The sequence below is a fragment of the Rhopalosiphum maidis genome, chromosome 4 (assembly GCF_003676215.2).
Source record: "Rhopalosiphum maidis isolate BTI-1 chromosome 4, ASM367621v3, whole genome shotgun sequence".
NCBI lineage: Eukaryota > Metazoa > Arthropoda > Insecta > Hemiptera > Aphididae > Rhopalosiphum > Rhopalosiphum maidis.
Window position 1 is genome coordinate 47,678,976 of NC_040880.1, and position 18,673 is coordinate 47,697,648.

The 18,673-nt window shown below is 26.5% G+C and overlaps 3 protein-coding genes across 3 annotated transcripts; 2 read left to right on the forward strand and 1 right to left on the reverse strand.

Annotated features, from left to right (window-relative positions):
• The first annotated feature begins 1,491 nt into the window (after nt 1-1,491).
• LOC113556431 (AN1-type zinc finger protein 4-like) lies at nt 1,492-7,832 on the forward strand. Its single transcript, XM_026961367.1, has 8 exons — nt 1,492-2,051; nt 2,294-2,534; nt 2,600-2,795; nt 3,407-3,541; nt 3,609-3,738; nt 5,860-6,149; nt 6,408-6,827; nt 7,067-7,832. The coding sequence occupies exons 2-8, from the start codon at nt 2,372-2,374 to the stop codon at nt 7,170-7,172; spliced, it is 1,440 nt and encodes a 479-aa protein (XP_026817168.1). The 5' UTR covers nt 1,492-2,051; nt 2,294-2,371; the 3' UTR covers nt 7,173-7,832.
• A 1,776-nt stretch (nt 7,833-9,608) lies between these two features.
• LOC113557022 (eukaryotic translation initiation factor 3 subunit F-1) lies at nt 9,609-11,317 on the reverse strand. The gene is made up of 6 exons (XM_026962295.1): nt 11,058-11,317; nt 10,920-10,990; nt 10,639-10,856; nt 10,402-10,493; nt 9,887-10,146; nt 9,609-9,817 (listed from the first exon to the last, which is right to left on the reverse strand). Exons 1-6 carry the CDS (start codon nt 11,164-11,166, stop codon nt 9,731-9,733), a joined length of 837 nt encoding a protein of 278 aa, XP_026818096.1. The 5' UTR covers nt 11,167-11,317; the 3' UTR covers nt 9,609-9,730.
• Nucleotides 11,318-11,600: 283 nt separating this feature from the next.
• Nucleotides 11,601-14,348, forward strand: LOC113555870 (sec1 family domain-containing protein 1). Its single transcript, XM_026960459.1, has 2 exons — nt 11,601-11,636; nt 12,208-14,348. Exon 2 carries the CDS (start codon nt 12,363-12,365, stop codon nt 14,229-14,231), a length of 1,869 nt encoding a protein of 622 aa, XP_026816260.1. The 5' UTR covers nt 11,601-11,636; nt 12,208-12,362; the 3' UTR covers nt 14,232-14,348.
• The last annotated feature ends 4,325 nt before the right edge of the window (nt 14,349-18,673 follow it).

The following is an 18,673-nucleotide window of genomic DNA, read 5'->3' on the forward strand; positions in this document are numbered from 1 at the left end:
ACTTACTATCAATCCAAAAACAAAAATTTAAACCTAAATCACGTCTAAGTAAAACGTTGAGTATAATTCCACAGTTTATAAAAGAAAATATATTTTTGATGAAAAACAATCATACATTATTTTTGTTTCCAAAAACATACAAGAATTATTAAAACGGATAAGAAAAATAGAACAATCGACTACAGTATCGTCGAAGGATCGGACATGTTCATAAATGAAAAAGTAATTATTCCATTACCACGAAAACAAATTTGAAATTCTCGTTAAAGGCTATAACCTGTGAAATAAATACTCAATAGGTACTCGGTATAACTAAAAGTCTTTTGTCCATACAAGATTACAAGATAAAATACAATCGTCAAACGGTATTTTAGCGGTTCGTCTAAAATAGTAAAATATAAAAAAAAAAGATTGAATGATAATTGATAACATTAAATGGCGCGAAAGTTAACAAAGCAGTGTCGCTACATACGGTAATCAGAAAATTATTTCTCGACTAACTACTCATATTATCATATTATTATTATGACTATTGTTCTGTGTTATGACTACGAAAAGATATACTAATTATATTTAGTAAATATTTTAGATATATTTAGTACCTATTTTAGTATATCTTAATTGGTGATCACATTTAAAAATATTATATATATACACATAAACTATAAAGTATATCAAATCGATGATGTATGACGTATAAATAATAAAAATGGATCCGTTTTTTCATGATAAATACACCAGCTTAATACCTTATGGATGATACGTGACAATGATATGACATAAACATTAACCATATAATAATTATTATATTAATGGACATTGGACATAGCAAAAGCTTTCTATTTGTGGTTTGTGTCTTAACTGTTGGTTCGCTGAGTAAGACAACTGAGGGTTATTATAGGACTACTATAGGAGTCGTGACTTCTTAAAGGCCAGAGATTTATAGATAATATATTATATTTAAATATAATAAAATTAACAATGCTCATTATATGGATATTGTAGGCGTACCTACCAGGGATGTACGCAGAAAAAAGTTTTGGGGGTTGTTTTTGAAAATCAATTATTGAAAAGTAGAACTTTTTTTAATAAATATACAAAAAAATTTATAAAAATTAGGTAACTATACTTAAAATATTTTTTTTAAATACATTGATATAACATTAAAATTGAATAAGTAAATAACCATGCAAACACCCAAGTATTTCGGGGGGGTGTTTGAACACCCAAAACACCCCTTCTGTGTACGTCCCTGACACCTACACTAGAGCTAAAACACTTTTAGGTTTTAGAACCTTAGACTGGTGACAGTTGATGGCTGATACTGATGAGTGGTGGAGAGGGAAAGGGAAACTGAAAAAGAAATTGATACCAAGGAGGTGTCGCAAATTCGTGATTCCCAATTCCCACGATAGAGGTCGTGTGTCGTCGGTCATCGTCGTAGTATTATTATTTTTTATTTTTATTTTGCCATAATTTATTATCTCTCCGTCTACGCAGTCCACAGTCCTCAACACTTCCGTTCGGGGGTCCCCCACACGGCACACACCTTTCCAACAACAACGACACCGTCCTCGCCACCGCCGCCGTCGCCGTCGTCGTCTTCTCTTTTTTGATTTTTTCTTGACGCGCGTACACTTCGGCGCACGAGCGCGCGACGTCCTTGTCGGTGGATTAATCGTTTGTTATTTTTTTTTATTATTATTCACCATCCGCTTCGTAACAGTGTGTTCAAATTCAACAATATAATAATAAAGAAAAAAGTCTATTATCATTAGTTCGATCACCTACTGACCCACCACCATCACCAACGGCGAAATAGCTACCATTTCCGCATTTAAGTCATTCACATTTCACATTAGGCGCCTGCAAAATTACAATCACTAATACCCACTACCTATAGTATCAAACTCTTTGTCTTTGAGAGACGCTCGTTACTCATCACCTGGGAGGGCCGACGGATTTACACAACAATCATCGAGCTGATTGTTGGTAGTGGACTACAAGTGTCATACTTCGAACTTGCCATTATAGACATCGTTTTGGAATAAGTAAGTATTTACCTATGCGTCGTTCAAATGCAATAAAATGTTCAGACAAAATATAAAATGCGTTTTATTATTTTGTATTTGGCTCTGAGGCCTAAGGTCACATACTATCTCACTGTATATAATAATGCATATAACATATATGTTTTAAATTATAATCTCAATTCAGTAGTTATTGAACTTTGTTGCACCATTTATGGCAACTGAGAATGATGTCATCATTACTATACATTTCATTTTTCCAGGTGTTGTTGTTTTAACCGGAATAATATAATGTTTAGACAACAATAGTACAACAGTATACCTTGTAAATTCACTTAGGTATGTCACGCAAACAAAAATGGAGATCAAATCCTGAAAATGAACAATTGGATGAATCACCAATATCACTTACTATTGAAACACTAACGGGTACAGCATTTGAAATTACTGTGAGCCCAACAGACTATATAAGTTCATTGAAGTCACGAATACAACGTGTTGAAGGTTTGTGTTTTAATTTAATATCTGTCTATTTTATGGTATTCAATATTTTAATGATTATTCCCCAGGTATACCAGTAAACCAACAACATTTGCTCCTAGGCGAAAAAATATTATCTGACCATACAACTATAGCTAATAATAATCTTCATGATGGATCAACATTGCGACTGGTATTGTCCTTACAAGGTGGACCCATTGGCACAAGTCGTAGAATGCTGCCCTTGGACAATGAAACTATTCGACAATTGGTTAATCTAAATAAGTAAGTAATATTTTATAAGCAAAGATAAATTATATTTCAAACACAAACTAAACACAAGTAAAATTAGTTAACTATATCGTTATTTTACAGCTGATATTAATGAAGATTTTTTTTCTAAGTTAAATTTCCTTTAAAAAAAATCTGTTAGTATTCTTATAATGCACTGGATTCTGATAACTGATACAAATTTATTTGATACATTTTCCAATTTTTGGAAATTCTAATTCAGTATTTAGGGAATTCAGAATACATTACCATAAACACATTAAATTATAGTGTTATCATGACTATAAACTTTTAATCACCATTACTAACATACCAATTATGTAACAATTTTAGATTTGCTTTCTATGAATACCGAGGTAGAAAGAATACTTTTATATTTTTTAAATCTGATTAATGATTGAAAATCAAACCTATTTAGCGATTGAAAAAATTATAAATTGTGTTAGTAGTTTTTCTAGTAATAGCAAAAAGTTATAGAGAAGTATTGGAAAAATGATTATTGATTTTTGGTTCTCTGAATTTTAAACCCATCATATAAATTATATCATAATTTAATTTCTCTTATGCAATCCTATCTTACATAATTGTTATTGTTAAATTTACAGAAAAGAAATATTGGAGGATGCACCTCCAGGTAGTAAGCTTGCAGTCTTGATATTTCGCGAAGGTGAAGTAATTAACTTACTTCGTGTAATTGAAAATAGTGATGGTTCATTAACAAATTTAAAGGAATCCACTAAGTAAGTTTTAAAATATTTTTGAGTTAATTTTTTGATTGTATAATTTATGTAAAAAAAATGTATCTAGAAAAATATCTACAGCAGAATTACCAAAAAAGAAAAAATCTAAGCCATCTGTTGAAAATAATACAACATATCTCAAGATGATGTTGCTGAAACATAATTTAGAAACGCTTTCTATTTCTTCAAAATCTAAAGTAAGTTTAATTTTTCTTTAAAATTATTTTTGTAGTTTATTGCTTTTTCTTACATTATTTATTGATAGGTATTATTTTACTATTAAATACTTTACACTTTTGGTATGTAACCTGGAGTCCACTATTACATTTTAAGTTTAAACTAAATATTTAAAAATTACTAATTAATTTCTTTATGTAAGAAAAAACATGCCATGACTTACTGATTCACCATCACCTAGCCTGAATTGCTGAAACTATAAATATGTCAAGGGATTTTCCAAAATTCATTCTCTAAAAAAATGAATAATATTATTTCTTTATCAGATATTTTTTTAACTTAGTATACATACACTGTAAATCTTTAATAGTCATTACAATTGTGTATTATTTTAGACCTGTATTTTATATTTGGTCAACACTAAATGAGTATTAAAAATAATATTCAATTTAAATTAATAGAGTTTAAGAAAGATTAAATCTACTGTCATTTTTTAATTTGTCATAGATAACGCTGTGTATGATATGCTAGTATCTTATAAATGTCTAATTTATATATATATAACACTTTACTAGTGTTAAGTATATAATCAAATTTCAAATATTCACAATTTGTTCAAAGACGGGGCAAGTTCTCGATACCCAATTTTTGTAGATGTTTTTATTTTAGACTAGTTAAATAATTTTATTTTTTAGTTGTTATTCGTGATAGGTATAATAACTATTGCCAAAACACCAGTTTACAAGACAATTGTAAATTTTTTCTTAACTATTAACATTTTATTGTTTTTAAAAGTTAATACTAAAAAAGTAAAATATAAAATAAACACTTTACTTCTTTAATTATATACGTTCAGCGTATTTTTCAAAATTTACACTGTAACCATTTTATCATATAAACATAAAATATTCATAATAAAGAAAAAATTTTAATATGAAAGTTTTTTTATTTATAAATGATAATTCATCCAAAATGATTATTAATTTTTATATTCTTTTACAATATTTTGAAGAGGTTTTAGGAATTAAAAAGAGAACCTATACTTTTTTGCAATCGTAATGTGAAGAATCTTTTTTTTAAATATTGGTAAGAAAAGTAGTAGACCTGCATGCGTAGTATCCCCTACCATTTCACTCCTCAATCTAAACTTTAACTACTCATCTAAATATTGATTTTTAAGTATCGAAATACTTTAAAATTCTTCTCACTAGGATTGCAAAGTATTGGTTTGCCCATTTGAATTTCTTAAGTTGACCAATAAAACCCCACCTAAAGTATTAAAAATATAAATACTACTTATCATCTTAGGCATTTCTAAATAGAAAAAACCTTTATACAAACATTTTTCTCTAATATGAATATTTAAATAATACAATGGCTGTAACATACATTTTGAATTACCCTATAAGTATAGGTACCAGTAAACTTCTTTTTTTATCCAAACAGAGCAATGAATATATTGATTTTATAGTGATGTGTTTGTGTATATACTTATTTGAAGATATATAACAGAAAGTATTTTTTGATTTTCAACATAGAGAAATTTTTCTTGCAAAAAAAAATTGTCTCTAATTTAAGCTGTGATGGGTTAACAATAAAAATTTCATAGTACTGTTCTAATTAATTTTAAGACAATAGATTTACAAAAAAAAAAAAAAACAAGAATATTTACTCAGAACAAATTGTTGATTAAATAAATAACTCTGTCAATGATTTTATTTTAATGTACATATGTACATGGTTCATAATATACTCTTATTAATTATTTTCATCAATATTATATAAAATAGTTTAATATTCATTGTTAGTTTCTTTTGAGAGTTGAGGGAAAGTTACTTTAATGATTTTGTTCACGCTCTACTTATTTGTGACTATTCACCTAATCTCATGGTTTAATTACATGGCAAGTTATTCTACATTTTAATAAAATAACTTTTACTCTAAAAAGAATAATTAAATTAACTTATGTTAATTTATAGTTAAATTTTTAAATAAAATATATAAACTGACCACAATAATATTTCACCTAGTAATTAAGTATATTATTACTACATCTCAATTTATTTTGATTAATATTATATCAAACAATATTTTATTATTTTTTTTTTTTTAATTAACATAACATTTTTTAAAATTTCCAGTTAAAAAGAACAAAACCTGAGCATCGTAAATCAGCTTCAGCACCAGAAAAATCACAAATGAAGACTGAAAAAGATAGTAGCAAGCTACATACATGGAGATTACCTATTGTTCAATCAACTCCTGTTTTGGGGAAGTATGTTCGTAGTGCTGAATTCTCAAGAATACCAGTATTACCGACTATCGCTAGTACTACATGCTCGGAAAAGAATGCAAAATCAACTACAACTAGACAACTTTGCCATATCATGAATGAACCTAGACATACTGGAAGTACTTCAAGTATTGACAGGTAATTGTAAACTATCAAGCGTAGATATAAAATATTAAAATATTTTTATCTTATAATTTATTTTGTAAGATATAATATTAATGTATAATAATAAAATAAATTAAAAAATATACTATTTTAAAACTGCAGTTTAAAATTTTAGGTTTCGACTTAATAGTTAAGTATTGTATTGATAAAATGATATAATTTATTAAAATTAATACAATATTCATTATTTATAAGCTATGATAACATTATTATTACATGTTCTGATTTCAGTATTTCAGAATCTGGTACTGATATTGATGTATCCAGCACAGATTGGTCTAGACGTCCTAGTAGTTCATCATTGGTGTTATCCCATAATATCCACATAAATGTTTCTAGACAAGCGTCACCGACTGAACAAATGACTGCCATGTCCTCCCTGTCCAATAATACTGGATTGGGAGCTATACATAGGATATTGAATAGATCAGATATGCCTATTCAACTTGATGATGATGAAGAACCTATGGAATCAGAAAGTAATAGAATGGAAAAAAAATCCCCAGCTATTGTACCTGAAGATCTGAATCAAACTACACCTGATCAAATGGTAGAGAAAAAGAAAAAAAGATGCGCTCAATGCAATAAGAAACTAACTATTAGCGCTCAGTATACATGTCGATGTGGGCTTACTTTTTGTCCAGTACATAGGTAAGTTATAAATAAATTTAAATTGTTTATACAATTATAATAACATTTGAAAATATATTTAATGTGTACTTATTCTAATTCAAAACATTTGTGTTTGGAGCAAAAAAAAATAATCATTTATTTAAGAGTATAAATTAATTATATTAGGTTTTATTTATTTATTTCTTTGTTTCTATTTTTTTTTAAATCTTAGATCTTAATTATAAATTCTAACTTGTTTTATTTATATTACATTTTAGGTACTCAGAATCGCACAATTGCTCCTATGATTATCAAAAGAATGGTCGCAATTCTATCGAAAAAAACAACCCTTTAGTTGTTAGGCCAAAGTTACCAAAAATTTAATATGTTGGTTCGGAACGCAGAATACATATTATATCTTATTTGTAGATGTAATTTAATAGGTACTCATGACTCACAACCTTTAATGATTGTCTGCATATTGAATTATAAATAATTATTAAAATGCCTCGTTGACCCATTTTTCCGTAACTATGCAATACTTGTTGAGTAATTTAACTATATAACAATTGACTCAGACATTGTTGTTATAAAAGTGGTTTTTAAAGAGCTTTTTACGTGTTCTAACACCAACTTACTAATATAGTTGTTTAATGTTGACTATCTTCCATTAAAGCAATTTATTAAACTTATTATAAGATACTACTCATAATATAATAATTATAATAATAAATAATAATACAATTATAGCATTTTTGGTTGTTAGAATTAAAGTACGGGTAAAAATGTAATTTAACCAAAATATGTAATATTTTTTTTCCTAAATGACCTATTATTTTTTTTTGTTTATAAATTTATGATGCCTATATTTATGTTTGTTATAAGTTTATTGGCTCTTTAAAATATCTGTAACCTGATATGACAATAAGACATAAGTGGTGTATTGCAATGAATGTTGAATTAGAGTTGAAATTAAAATTTAGTTTTATTTGTGTTAAAAAAAAATTATAATACATGCATATAGTTTTATATGCACACGAAACATTTTTTAAATTTATTTTAACCCCTATTTGTGAATATTAAAAATATCTATTATTATAAAGTACACAAAAATAACTTTAAAAATGGCAAAGAACTATCAAATGCATTATTTATAAAAAACAAAATGTGTTTATTTAAAAAATACTATATAATTATAGTTTAATAATTATAAAACAAGCAGTATTTGTTCAATGCTAAATTATTATTTATTAGTCATCGAAATATATTTTTTATAATCTATAGAATTTTTCTGTGTCATTCTTACAGCACTTTAATAAAAAATAATACAATTGATTCCTCGCTTACTTACTAAATTATTAAGTAATTAATTTTTTTCTACTGTGTAGATCGTATCTATTTAAAAACTAGAATTACTGAATATAATTATTGATTTCTATACTAAATCAATAAATACTACTTAACAATATTTAAAAACTAAAAGACTATTATTGAAAAAGGTTTAAAGTATTACTATTGGCCATTGATTGTAGATTAGTGTATTTAATAATTATTACGTAAGTTATCTAACGTACATAGGTATTGAATGTACTTTGTCATTGAATATAACACTAAAATATTAGTGTTCATTTTAAATTCAATAATATTTTTATAGACGAAAAATAATTCTGACCAAATATAACTGTCAGCATATATTATTATTAATTATTACTATACTATACAGTAGGTTGAATTTTTATTGAAAATATAAAATATTACATTTATATTGAAACTCAAGTATAAAATCCCCACTACTAAATTACAAGTTAATTAATATTTTTATTTGTTTAAATATATTAAAATAACTTAACTTTTGTGCAGAAATGAAAAGAAGACCCTTAAAAGTTTAAAACAGTATTAGAATGGACACCAACGAGGAAGAAACCTCTTGGAAGACAGAAAGAGATAGCTGAATAAAATAAAAGACCCCATTAAACTAAGGGTTCAAGAATGGAAAACGTTAATTCAAGACAAGTGGAGAGAAATCCTGATGGTGAAAATAACCCTAGAGTATTAAATGCCAGCAGAAGAAAATAGCTTAAAACATCTATAGTACCTTAAGGTTATTTGGTTTTTCAATTATCAGAAAATAAAAAAATGGTTTTTAAAAATATGTATTAATGTGTTAACATACATTTATTATGCATATTTATTTATTCAATACATTTTTCAGTCTTTTAATTTCGTTACTGTAGTCATATTTGTTGTAGTAATTTAAATAATATATTTATGACAAAGTGCTTACGGTACTTGCTTCACACTGCTTTATGACTGTTGCTAACTGTCAGTAATGATAAGGAACAGAATTAGAGTCATTGTTTTCTTCAGTCTGTTCATGCAAGAACCAATATTAATTTCTACAGCCAATCTTACTGTCTCAAAATCACTTTTCATGCAATAACCAATTTTATTTTGAATACAATTATGTAGTACACTCCTCTATTTCTGATGAATTTCTATTCTTTATTCTACCCTCCCTAAGCATTATCACCCTATATTTAGTATTAAACCTCTACTTTTAGAGATACTTTATACTGACTGTCTAACCGATGCAACCTCATTTTTGTTGCCTATTATAACTAATGAGAGTATTATATTACAATATAGGAAAATAATTAGTCTTAAATACTTTTAAAATACCAATATATATATATATATAGTTCTATAATATATAGGAAATAAAGGAATATGTATAAAAACCGAAAATGAATTGCAATAAATCTAATTAATAAAGGTTTTTAATTCCAATTTTATTGTTTTAAGAATAAGGTAAATTATCAATTAATATTATATACTTAAAACCTTTATTAAATTCCTACAGCATAAATCAATTAACTTATGGATGATTAAAGATTATAAATTTTTTTTTGTTTCGGTCTGTTATGGTAATATACTTAATATATTTATGACAAACTGAGTAATGTGAGTTTTTCGTTGAGTTCTAATTGGGTCTTGGTCAATTGAGATAAAGTAATAACCATCAACAAATCCTAAAAAAATAAATATATATATATTATTAATCCTTCTATTAAAAAAAAAGAAGTTAAACAAAGAATTACCTTAACATTGGAATTAAACATTTCTTCAAATCGTTCAGGTGTCACATGAGGTACACTGTGCATAAGGTCAAGTAATATACGACCAATATGACTGTTGTCAGCTGCATTACAGTCACTTGATGCTAATACCTTATCAATGTAAGATAAAACTACCTCCAAAAGGTCAGAGATTTTTGATGATGCCTCTTCTATTTGTATCAGCTCAGCAATTGGTTCTTGACATTTTTGTCCGACGGCTACAGTTTTCTGGCACAAGCTTACTAAAAAAAAAAATCACAAATAAATAAAACTAAAATTATAACAAAAAACGTAATACCACTAATAGATATAAACAATAAAAGCGTAATTCTGGATTATTATTTTTGAGTTTACTACAGTAATATCATACTTTTATATTTGTAAAATACTGTCCCAATAACTTGTACTGGTATAATTAATACCATTACTGTATTAAAAATATTTTTAATTATAAAATTTAAAAAAAAAAAGATAAATATATGTAAAAATTGACATACATCCAACTGTTTCAGGTTGATAACATGTAACTTCAATTGGTACATTAATGAACATATTTCCAGTTTTGCCTCCAGGAACACCAATTTGTGTACTAAAATACAATTTTATAAATTAAATTAAGGCATGTAAATATTCACAAAAAATAGAAATAAATAAAAATATTAACATATCAGTCACACTTGCCAACAAAAATGTAGGTATATATTTTTTTATCTATTCTAAAATCAATAGCTTACCTAATGTATGCTTTTAAACCCATATTATCGTTTTTTAATGTTGTATCCAAAGTGATGTGTACTGGATTGTTACATTCCATCAAGTAGTATTCATGTATAGTTGATGAATGTGTAGTTACTTCGTTACCTGTAGCCCACCATCCAACAATTTGTTCAGATCTGTTGACTTTTTGATTCATTTTGAACATATCTGCTGCATATACAATATCAGCCTCCACCTTAAAGTGTTTAAAAGATTACAAGTTTAACTATCAAGGAAGAGTTTATGCGAATGTACTAACAGTGTCTTCATATTCTTTATGAGGGACTCCAAAAGAATTAGTCACTTCAACTACACCTTTGTCAACAGTACCTGGAATGTAAGAAATTATTAATGATAGGCCATAGTGTATATTGTATTTAATTTTTTTGTCACTTACCCATCAATGTTCCAATTACTCTATGAGCATCAATATTTCTACGCTCATACGCATCCACAATTTGAAATAACACAACAGGGTGCACTTTTACTTTTAAATTTAACGCCATTGCAATAAACAAAGAAACTAAATTACTGAAATTATAATTAGTTTAACAATTTAAATTTAAAAATTTAAACTTATTAAGATTTTCCTTTCAGAGAATTTCGGATACAGAAACTTTTTTTTTTATTTACATGAAACAGTAAAGACTAAAGAGAAACGTAAGAATTTATTTTGTGGTTATGTCAGACGATCACGCCGTTCTGTTACTAGGTACACGGTTAAATATGAAATTGACGTGGTAACTGACAACACTACATTGATAACAAACTTAATTGATAATAATCAAAAGGTATTTAATTTTTTATTATTATTACAATTAAAAAATAAAATTGTCCATTTAAGTATTTAATTAAAAACCATTCAATTTAAGATCTTTTTCAAGTTATTTACTTAAAAATTAACGAAAAAATGTTTATTTAAGTGTTAAATTTTATTTTTTGTCTTATATATTTGGATTTAAGTATTTAACTAAAAGTAAGTGTTTCACATACCCATTCAATTTTAAATTCTATTGAGGTCTAAATAAAAAATATTATTTTGTTGAATTAATTATGACATTAATATTACATCCAAAATGAACCATACAAATCTATAAAGTTAATACAATTTATACATAGGTTATCATATAAATATATATACATTTTATTTTCAAAATCCTCTAACTGAAATGCAACCTGTTTCTTTATTTTTTTTTGCCTGTATTATTAACTATATATTACCTAAATTTCTTTATTAATTATTGTACTATTTTTAAAATAAGTCACCGATATTAAGTTTCTGAAGGTTTCTAGGTCCAAGTTAAAGATCAGTATATATTTGTACTATTTTTATTTTACAATAACCACTAAGGGTTATGTCAAAACAACAATTTAAACATCTAAATATTAGTTTTAAAATTCAGGAATTAATAAAAAGCATTACAACTTTTTAATAGGCTAATATACTTTTATATTGGTTTAGCCTACAGTGTTAGTCATACTTTTACAACAAACACTATTTTTCTCATATATTTATTTTAATTAACTATATTTTTATTTTGTTTTAGGTGTTTTATCCAGTTAAAAAGTAATATGTATCTATAATTATATCAAGTTTATAAGATCATTACAAGTCTAAAGACATTTTAGTAATGGTATCAATATTTATTAAATAAAATCTTTCATAATAAAACACTAACAAATCAATAATAAAATTATAATTATGGCATCTTCAATTCGGGATAAACAAATTGCTGCATTGAAACAAATGCTCAATTTAAATAGTCCCGAATATAAAGATAACAGCTCAGAACCTGTATGGAAAGTACTTATATATGATCGCCGTGGCCAAGACATCCTATCACCATTAATTCCAATTAAAGAATTACGAGAATGTGGTGTGACATTGCATTTAAGTATTCATTCTGAAAGAGATCCTATTCCTGATGTAGCAGCTATTTATTTTTGTATGCCAGATCAAGATAATCTTGACAGAATAGCTCAAGACTTTCAGAATAATGTATATGAAAAATATTATTTAAACTTTATCTCGGCTATTTGTCGTCAAAAACTAGAGGATTTGGCTAGTTCAGCACTACAAACTGAAAATGTAAGTCATGTTCATAAAATTTATGATCAATATTTAAATTTTATTTCTTTGGAAGATGAATTATTTATATTAAGCAATCAAAATGCTCAATCAGTATCATATTATGCGTTGAACCGTGCAGATGCAAAAGATACTGATGTAGAAGTAATGATGGATGATACTGTTGATGGTTTATATTCAGTTTTTGTAACTCTTGGGACATTACCTATTATTCGCAGTGCTCGTGGTAATGCTGCAGAAATGGTAGCCGAAAAATTAGATAAAAAATTAAGAGAAAATTTAAGAGACACTAGAAATAGTTTGTTCTCATCTGAAAACTCTGGAATATACAATTTTCAACGACCCCTCTTGGTTGTACTTGACCGTAATATTGATATGGCAACACCTCTACATCATACATGGACTTATCAAGCATTAGTACATGATGTATTAAAACTAAATTTAAATAGGGTCACAGTAGCTCAAGAGCATAAGAAACCAAAAACTTTTGATTTGGATCCTAAAGATTCCTTTTGGATAACTCACAAAGGAAGCCCGTTCCCTACTGTAGCAGAATCAATTCAATCTGAATTGGAGCATTTAAAGAACTCCGAAGAAGAAGTCAAACAGTTAAAAGAATCCATGGGTTTAGATGGCGAAAGTGATGTGGCTTTAGCCATGATGAGTGATAATACTGCTAAACTGACATCTGCTGTTAACTCTTTACCACAACTATTAGAAAAGAAAAGATTAATAGACATGCATACAGATTTAGCTACTAGCATTTTATCAGTGATTAAATCACGACGTTTAGATTTACTGTTTGAATTTGAAGAAAAAGTAATGAGCCAAGCATCTTTAGATAAACAAATATTAGATATTATAAATGATACAGAAGCTGGAACTCCTGAAGACAAAATGAGATTATTTATAATTTATTACATATATACACATTCCATATCAGATTCAGACATCGATATGTATTCATCTGCTTTAGAGAAACAAGGTTGTGATCTCAGCCCACTTAAATACATTAAAAGATGGAAAATGTTTTCTAATATCACAACAACATCAAATCAGTATGGAGGTGGTACTAAATCTGTTAATATGTTTGAAAAATTAATTTCCCATACTTCCTCATTTGTTATGGAAGGAGTGAAAAATTTAGTAGTTAAAAGACACACATTTCCTGTAACTAGAATCGTTGATGAATTATTAGAAAATAAACAGTCATCTGGCACATCAGATGAATTTCGTTATTTCGATCCAAAACAGCTACGTAATACTGATGGATTTAAGTCTAAAAATAATTTTAGTGAGGTTATAGTATTTATAGTTGGTGGAGGCAATTACATTGAATACCAAAATTTATTGGAATATGTAAGAAATAAAACTGTGTCACCTGGTTTACCACAGTTAAGAATTGTCTATGGATCAACTGTTGTGAACAATGCACCGGAATTCTTAGAACAGCTGTCATTATTGGGTCAAGAGTTACACTAATTTTATTTATAGAATAATATTGTGTAATAATTTTATTTTTTTATATTAAATTCAGATTTATATATATTTATGTAAAATGTATTAAGATTAATTTATATTATAATAACTGTTATTGTCATTTATCAAAAAACAAATTTAAAAAATTATAATAGATAAATAATATTATTTAAATATGATTTTAAATACCTACTTTAAACTATCAACTATTTAGTGTTTAATATGGTTATGGCATTAAAGATCGACTTAATATATTTTATTCAAATCTTATTGATTTGCATAAAATTCATTAACTTCATAGTTTTTTGGTACCTAGATTTTTGCAATATTAGGTAAGTTTAATTATACCTCAAAAATTATGATTTGAAAACAGCTATATTCTTATATTATGTTGAATAATGAATTTAATTATTAACTCATTATACCTAATCAAAGTTTTAAGAGGATATCGTATACCGCTGTATTAGCAAGTACATAAAACCTCGTCATATAGTAAATCTACAAAACGATTTCTTCTTTGGTTTCTTACAGACTATATTAGAGCGAATTTTATTTTATTATAAGTAAATTTTCTCTAACATAAACAATAAATAAACTGCACTCTATAGTAATAATCAGAATGTATATTATGACACAAACAACACTTGTCCTCTTAATCTAAACTACTATTAAAGTTAATTAAACAAATTATGAAATTTAACAGAAAAACCGAATAGTCACTCTATTGTATAATAGATATCTACTATATGTCCATCTAGTTTAACTTTGTCATTGAGACGTAGTGGTGGTGAATGTGTAAAATTTCTGTTTAATGTTAAATCATTGAATACAAAAATTGATTTTGGGCAGAGTTCGAAGACAATCTATCAGCTGTCAACTTTATAATATATAATATAATACTATGTAAATGTCATTATATACTATATTTATGTATGAACAAAAGGAAGTAAGTTTGGTGAGTATTAAAAATTCACAAATTTTACTAAAGATATAAATATGTTTTACATTTGGGCATCAAAATAAAAATAATAAAATATAACTACCCTTTGTTTAAAAGTACCTGTATAACTATAAGCCTTATGGTGTATTATAGTATAAAATAAATAAAAAATAGTTTAACCACGGCCCTATTTCTTTCATATTATTTCTAAAAATTATTATTTGACTGTATTTTCCAATATCAGCTGAACCAAATGGAATTGATATTATTATGGTGTATAATAAAATATACAGCAACAGTTTTTTAATTGCAATATAATAATGGTCATCTTTTCAAAACTAAATAAATTTTAGAATCTGAGCAAAGCGATAAAAAATTATTAAAAGTTTCTAATAAGCTTACAATGATGTATCAACAGGGCCATATTTATGTAAGGACAAATGGGACATTTGCACTGGACCCACTCGTATGAGGGGTCCCTCCGACTTCGGTCATATAAAATTAATTATAAACCGTTTTATCATAATATTTTGAGAAAACACAATTCTATTTGGTTATTTTGGTGGGTTATACAGTATGTAAAAAGTATAATGGGATTTCTCAAAAACGACGACTTTAGTCAGCATTGACGATAACAAAATCTCATTGTCGTTATTATCGTCGTAATATTATATAATAATAATATAATACTATTGACGTTGTCTTGCGTTTTTGCGTGGTGCATTCAGTCCTGCGATTTACGTCAATCGTATTTATTGTATATTAATTAGTCGTTTGTGAATTATTTTTGATAATTTTTATAATAATTATGTTACTTGTTTTACTTGAATAAATATTAAAAATAATAATAATATTTTTAACAATACAATTTTATTCTATGATCCAACTACTCATATACTAATTATATACCTACAGCATTAGTTTAAAAATATATTATGCGTACATTTTTATTTCAGCATTGAAGAAAATAAAGATAGACAATTTGGGGCCCAAAATTGTAAATTGTACAGGGCCCACGAATTGGTAAATCAGGCCCTGTGTATCAATGTATGTCTTTTATTTTTCTTATTTAGACATAAGAAAATGATTAAACAATATTGTTAATTGTTTATAATTTAACGCCATATCCCCTCTCCACATTAAAAATATCGTGTACGCGATATTGGCTGATTAATGTTCATAATATTATTATTGATCATTGATGATCACGTAGAGTTTACATTCGATTTAAGCGCAAGTACAGCATTATAGTGTATAAAGTAATTTGTAGTTCATGATACAATTTATTGTTAAAATGATGTTAAAAATATTTAATAAATTATAGCCTATAGGTAATTAAATGTAATGTACCTACTCACTGACCACTATAACATGTAGTCAAATTGCCTAGTTATTACGCCGTATGATCATAGAAACATTTTAAAATACAAGTGTCAGACTAATATAAGTAGGTACTAGGTAGTCAATAGGTAACCAATAAGGCAATAACAGTAATAAGAATAACTAATAGGTAATAGAATATGTCTGATTTCATTGTAAGTTAATATTTTTATTTATAACGTGTGATGGAATCTTCAATATTTTTAATACTAGATGATTAATTTTATCAAACAACACTTATTATTTCAAAATTTATTAACGTATTTGAAAAGTTTTTTTTACATAATTTCTAGTCGAAATAAAACAAGATTTTTTTAATATATTTTATTATCGTTATTATCGTTACTAAATAATAATCTAAAATTAGAATAGGATCCAGCAGGGAAGAGGGCACCGGGAAGATCTGATAAAAAATATATGTAAGTGCCTTAAATGCATAGATAATATAATCTATGCTTAGACGGAGGATTAGATTGAAGGGAACGAACATCCGACCGAGATGGCTGGAAGAATGGGTGTTAGGCATTCCGCCATCCCGGTCATAGCAGTCAATAACACGAAGAAGAATGAAGATTATAGTAATTACTTTACTCCATTATGCATATATAAATAGGCAATAGCTTAAAACTAATCTAAATATTATTTAGAAAAATTTATACTTATATTAGTGATAGTAAAAATGTTAAGGCCCCGTATATATTCTTATTGGATTACAACAAAATAATAAAAATCTTTATTCTAAAGAAATACTTTGTCTTAGATTAAATTAAATAATAATTAATCTGTAATCAACTATAATATCATTAATATTCTTAGCAGTTAGTAATGAACAGTGAACAGTCATGATTAGTACTTTAATCAAGTCTACATCGAGCGATAATATTATATTAATTATAAACTATATAGTATATAATATCATTATCTAGAACTATTTATTTATTATTTGGTTTATTCACTATCTTTATTGAGTTGTTATTGTTAATACTGTTATTAGTTATTATTGACAACAATTATATCGATTCTTTTATACACAATTTTATTACTGTTGACTTACATTATTATTTTATCCATTTTCATTCGTTAAACATTTAATTATTTTTATATTTTTGTATACTTTATTATTTTTATAAATATAAACACCAATCGAATTTTTACGTATGTGAAATATCAAACGATACATAAATATGATTATAACATTAATAAAATAGTATAAGTTTCGCTGGATCTTATATGAGCTATTGAAATGTATTTAAGCTCATATGCATGAGGATAAAATTAATTAAAAAAATTATGTTTATAATCAAATAATGGCTGTAAAAATATATCGTAATACATTTTTTTCATAATTTTGTAAAATTCCTACTGGTAATAAATAAATAAGTACACGGAGGGAGTGAGTGGAGGTATGATACACCTACAACTCCTCTCCTCTCACAACACCACTAATCGCAGAAATAATAATGGGAAACTATTGCGTCATACCAGGTGCAGGGATCATATAAATACTAAATAAAGTCTAGAACAGAGTTTGTTATGTTACATAGTTTGCGGTGAAAGCACCTTCATGCCAGTGAATTTCATAAAATATTTTATACAAGTACCTGCTTTAAATTTTATTGTGTTAATTAATAGAAAGTTTTAGTATTTAATACAAAATATGTTTAATAAATGTATTTTACTTTGGATGATTAACACATTTCTACACCAACATACACTAGACACATTATACTGAGGTAACTTTAAATATAATTTAGACAAATACTTAATATAGCGGAAATATTAGATCAGTTAAATTAATTCAAATTATTTATTTTTGATTTAGTAACGGGATTTAATTACAAATTTCTCGTGAAGTTACCACGTCTAAACAAATCAAACTCGTTTACGGCTGGTTTTATTTTGAAAACACTTCACTAAGACATCAACTACATTTCAAAGATTAATGTATATTTATACTATAATCAGGAATAAAAGTAAAAAAATGTTTAGTTTACTCGCATGATATACCTACCTACAACCTACCAATAATTAATTCAATATGTGACTGGTGATCTGCAAAGCACTAAAACGCGATTTACTAATATCCGAATCATGCTACAAGATTTTTCAAACAGTTTTATAGCTA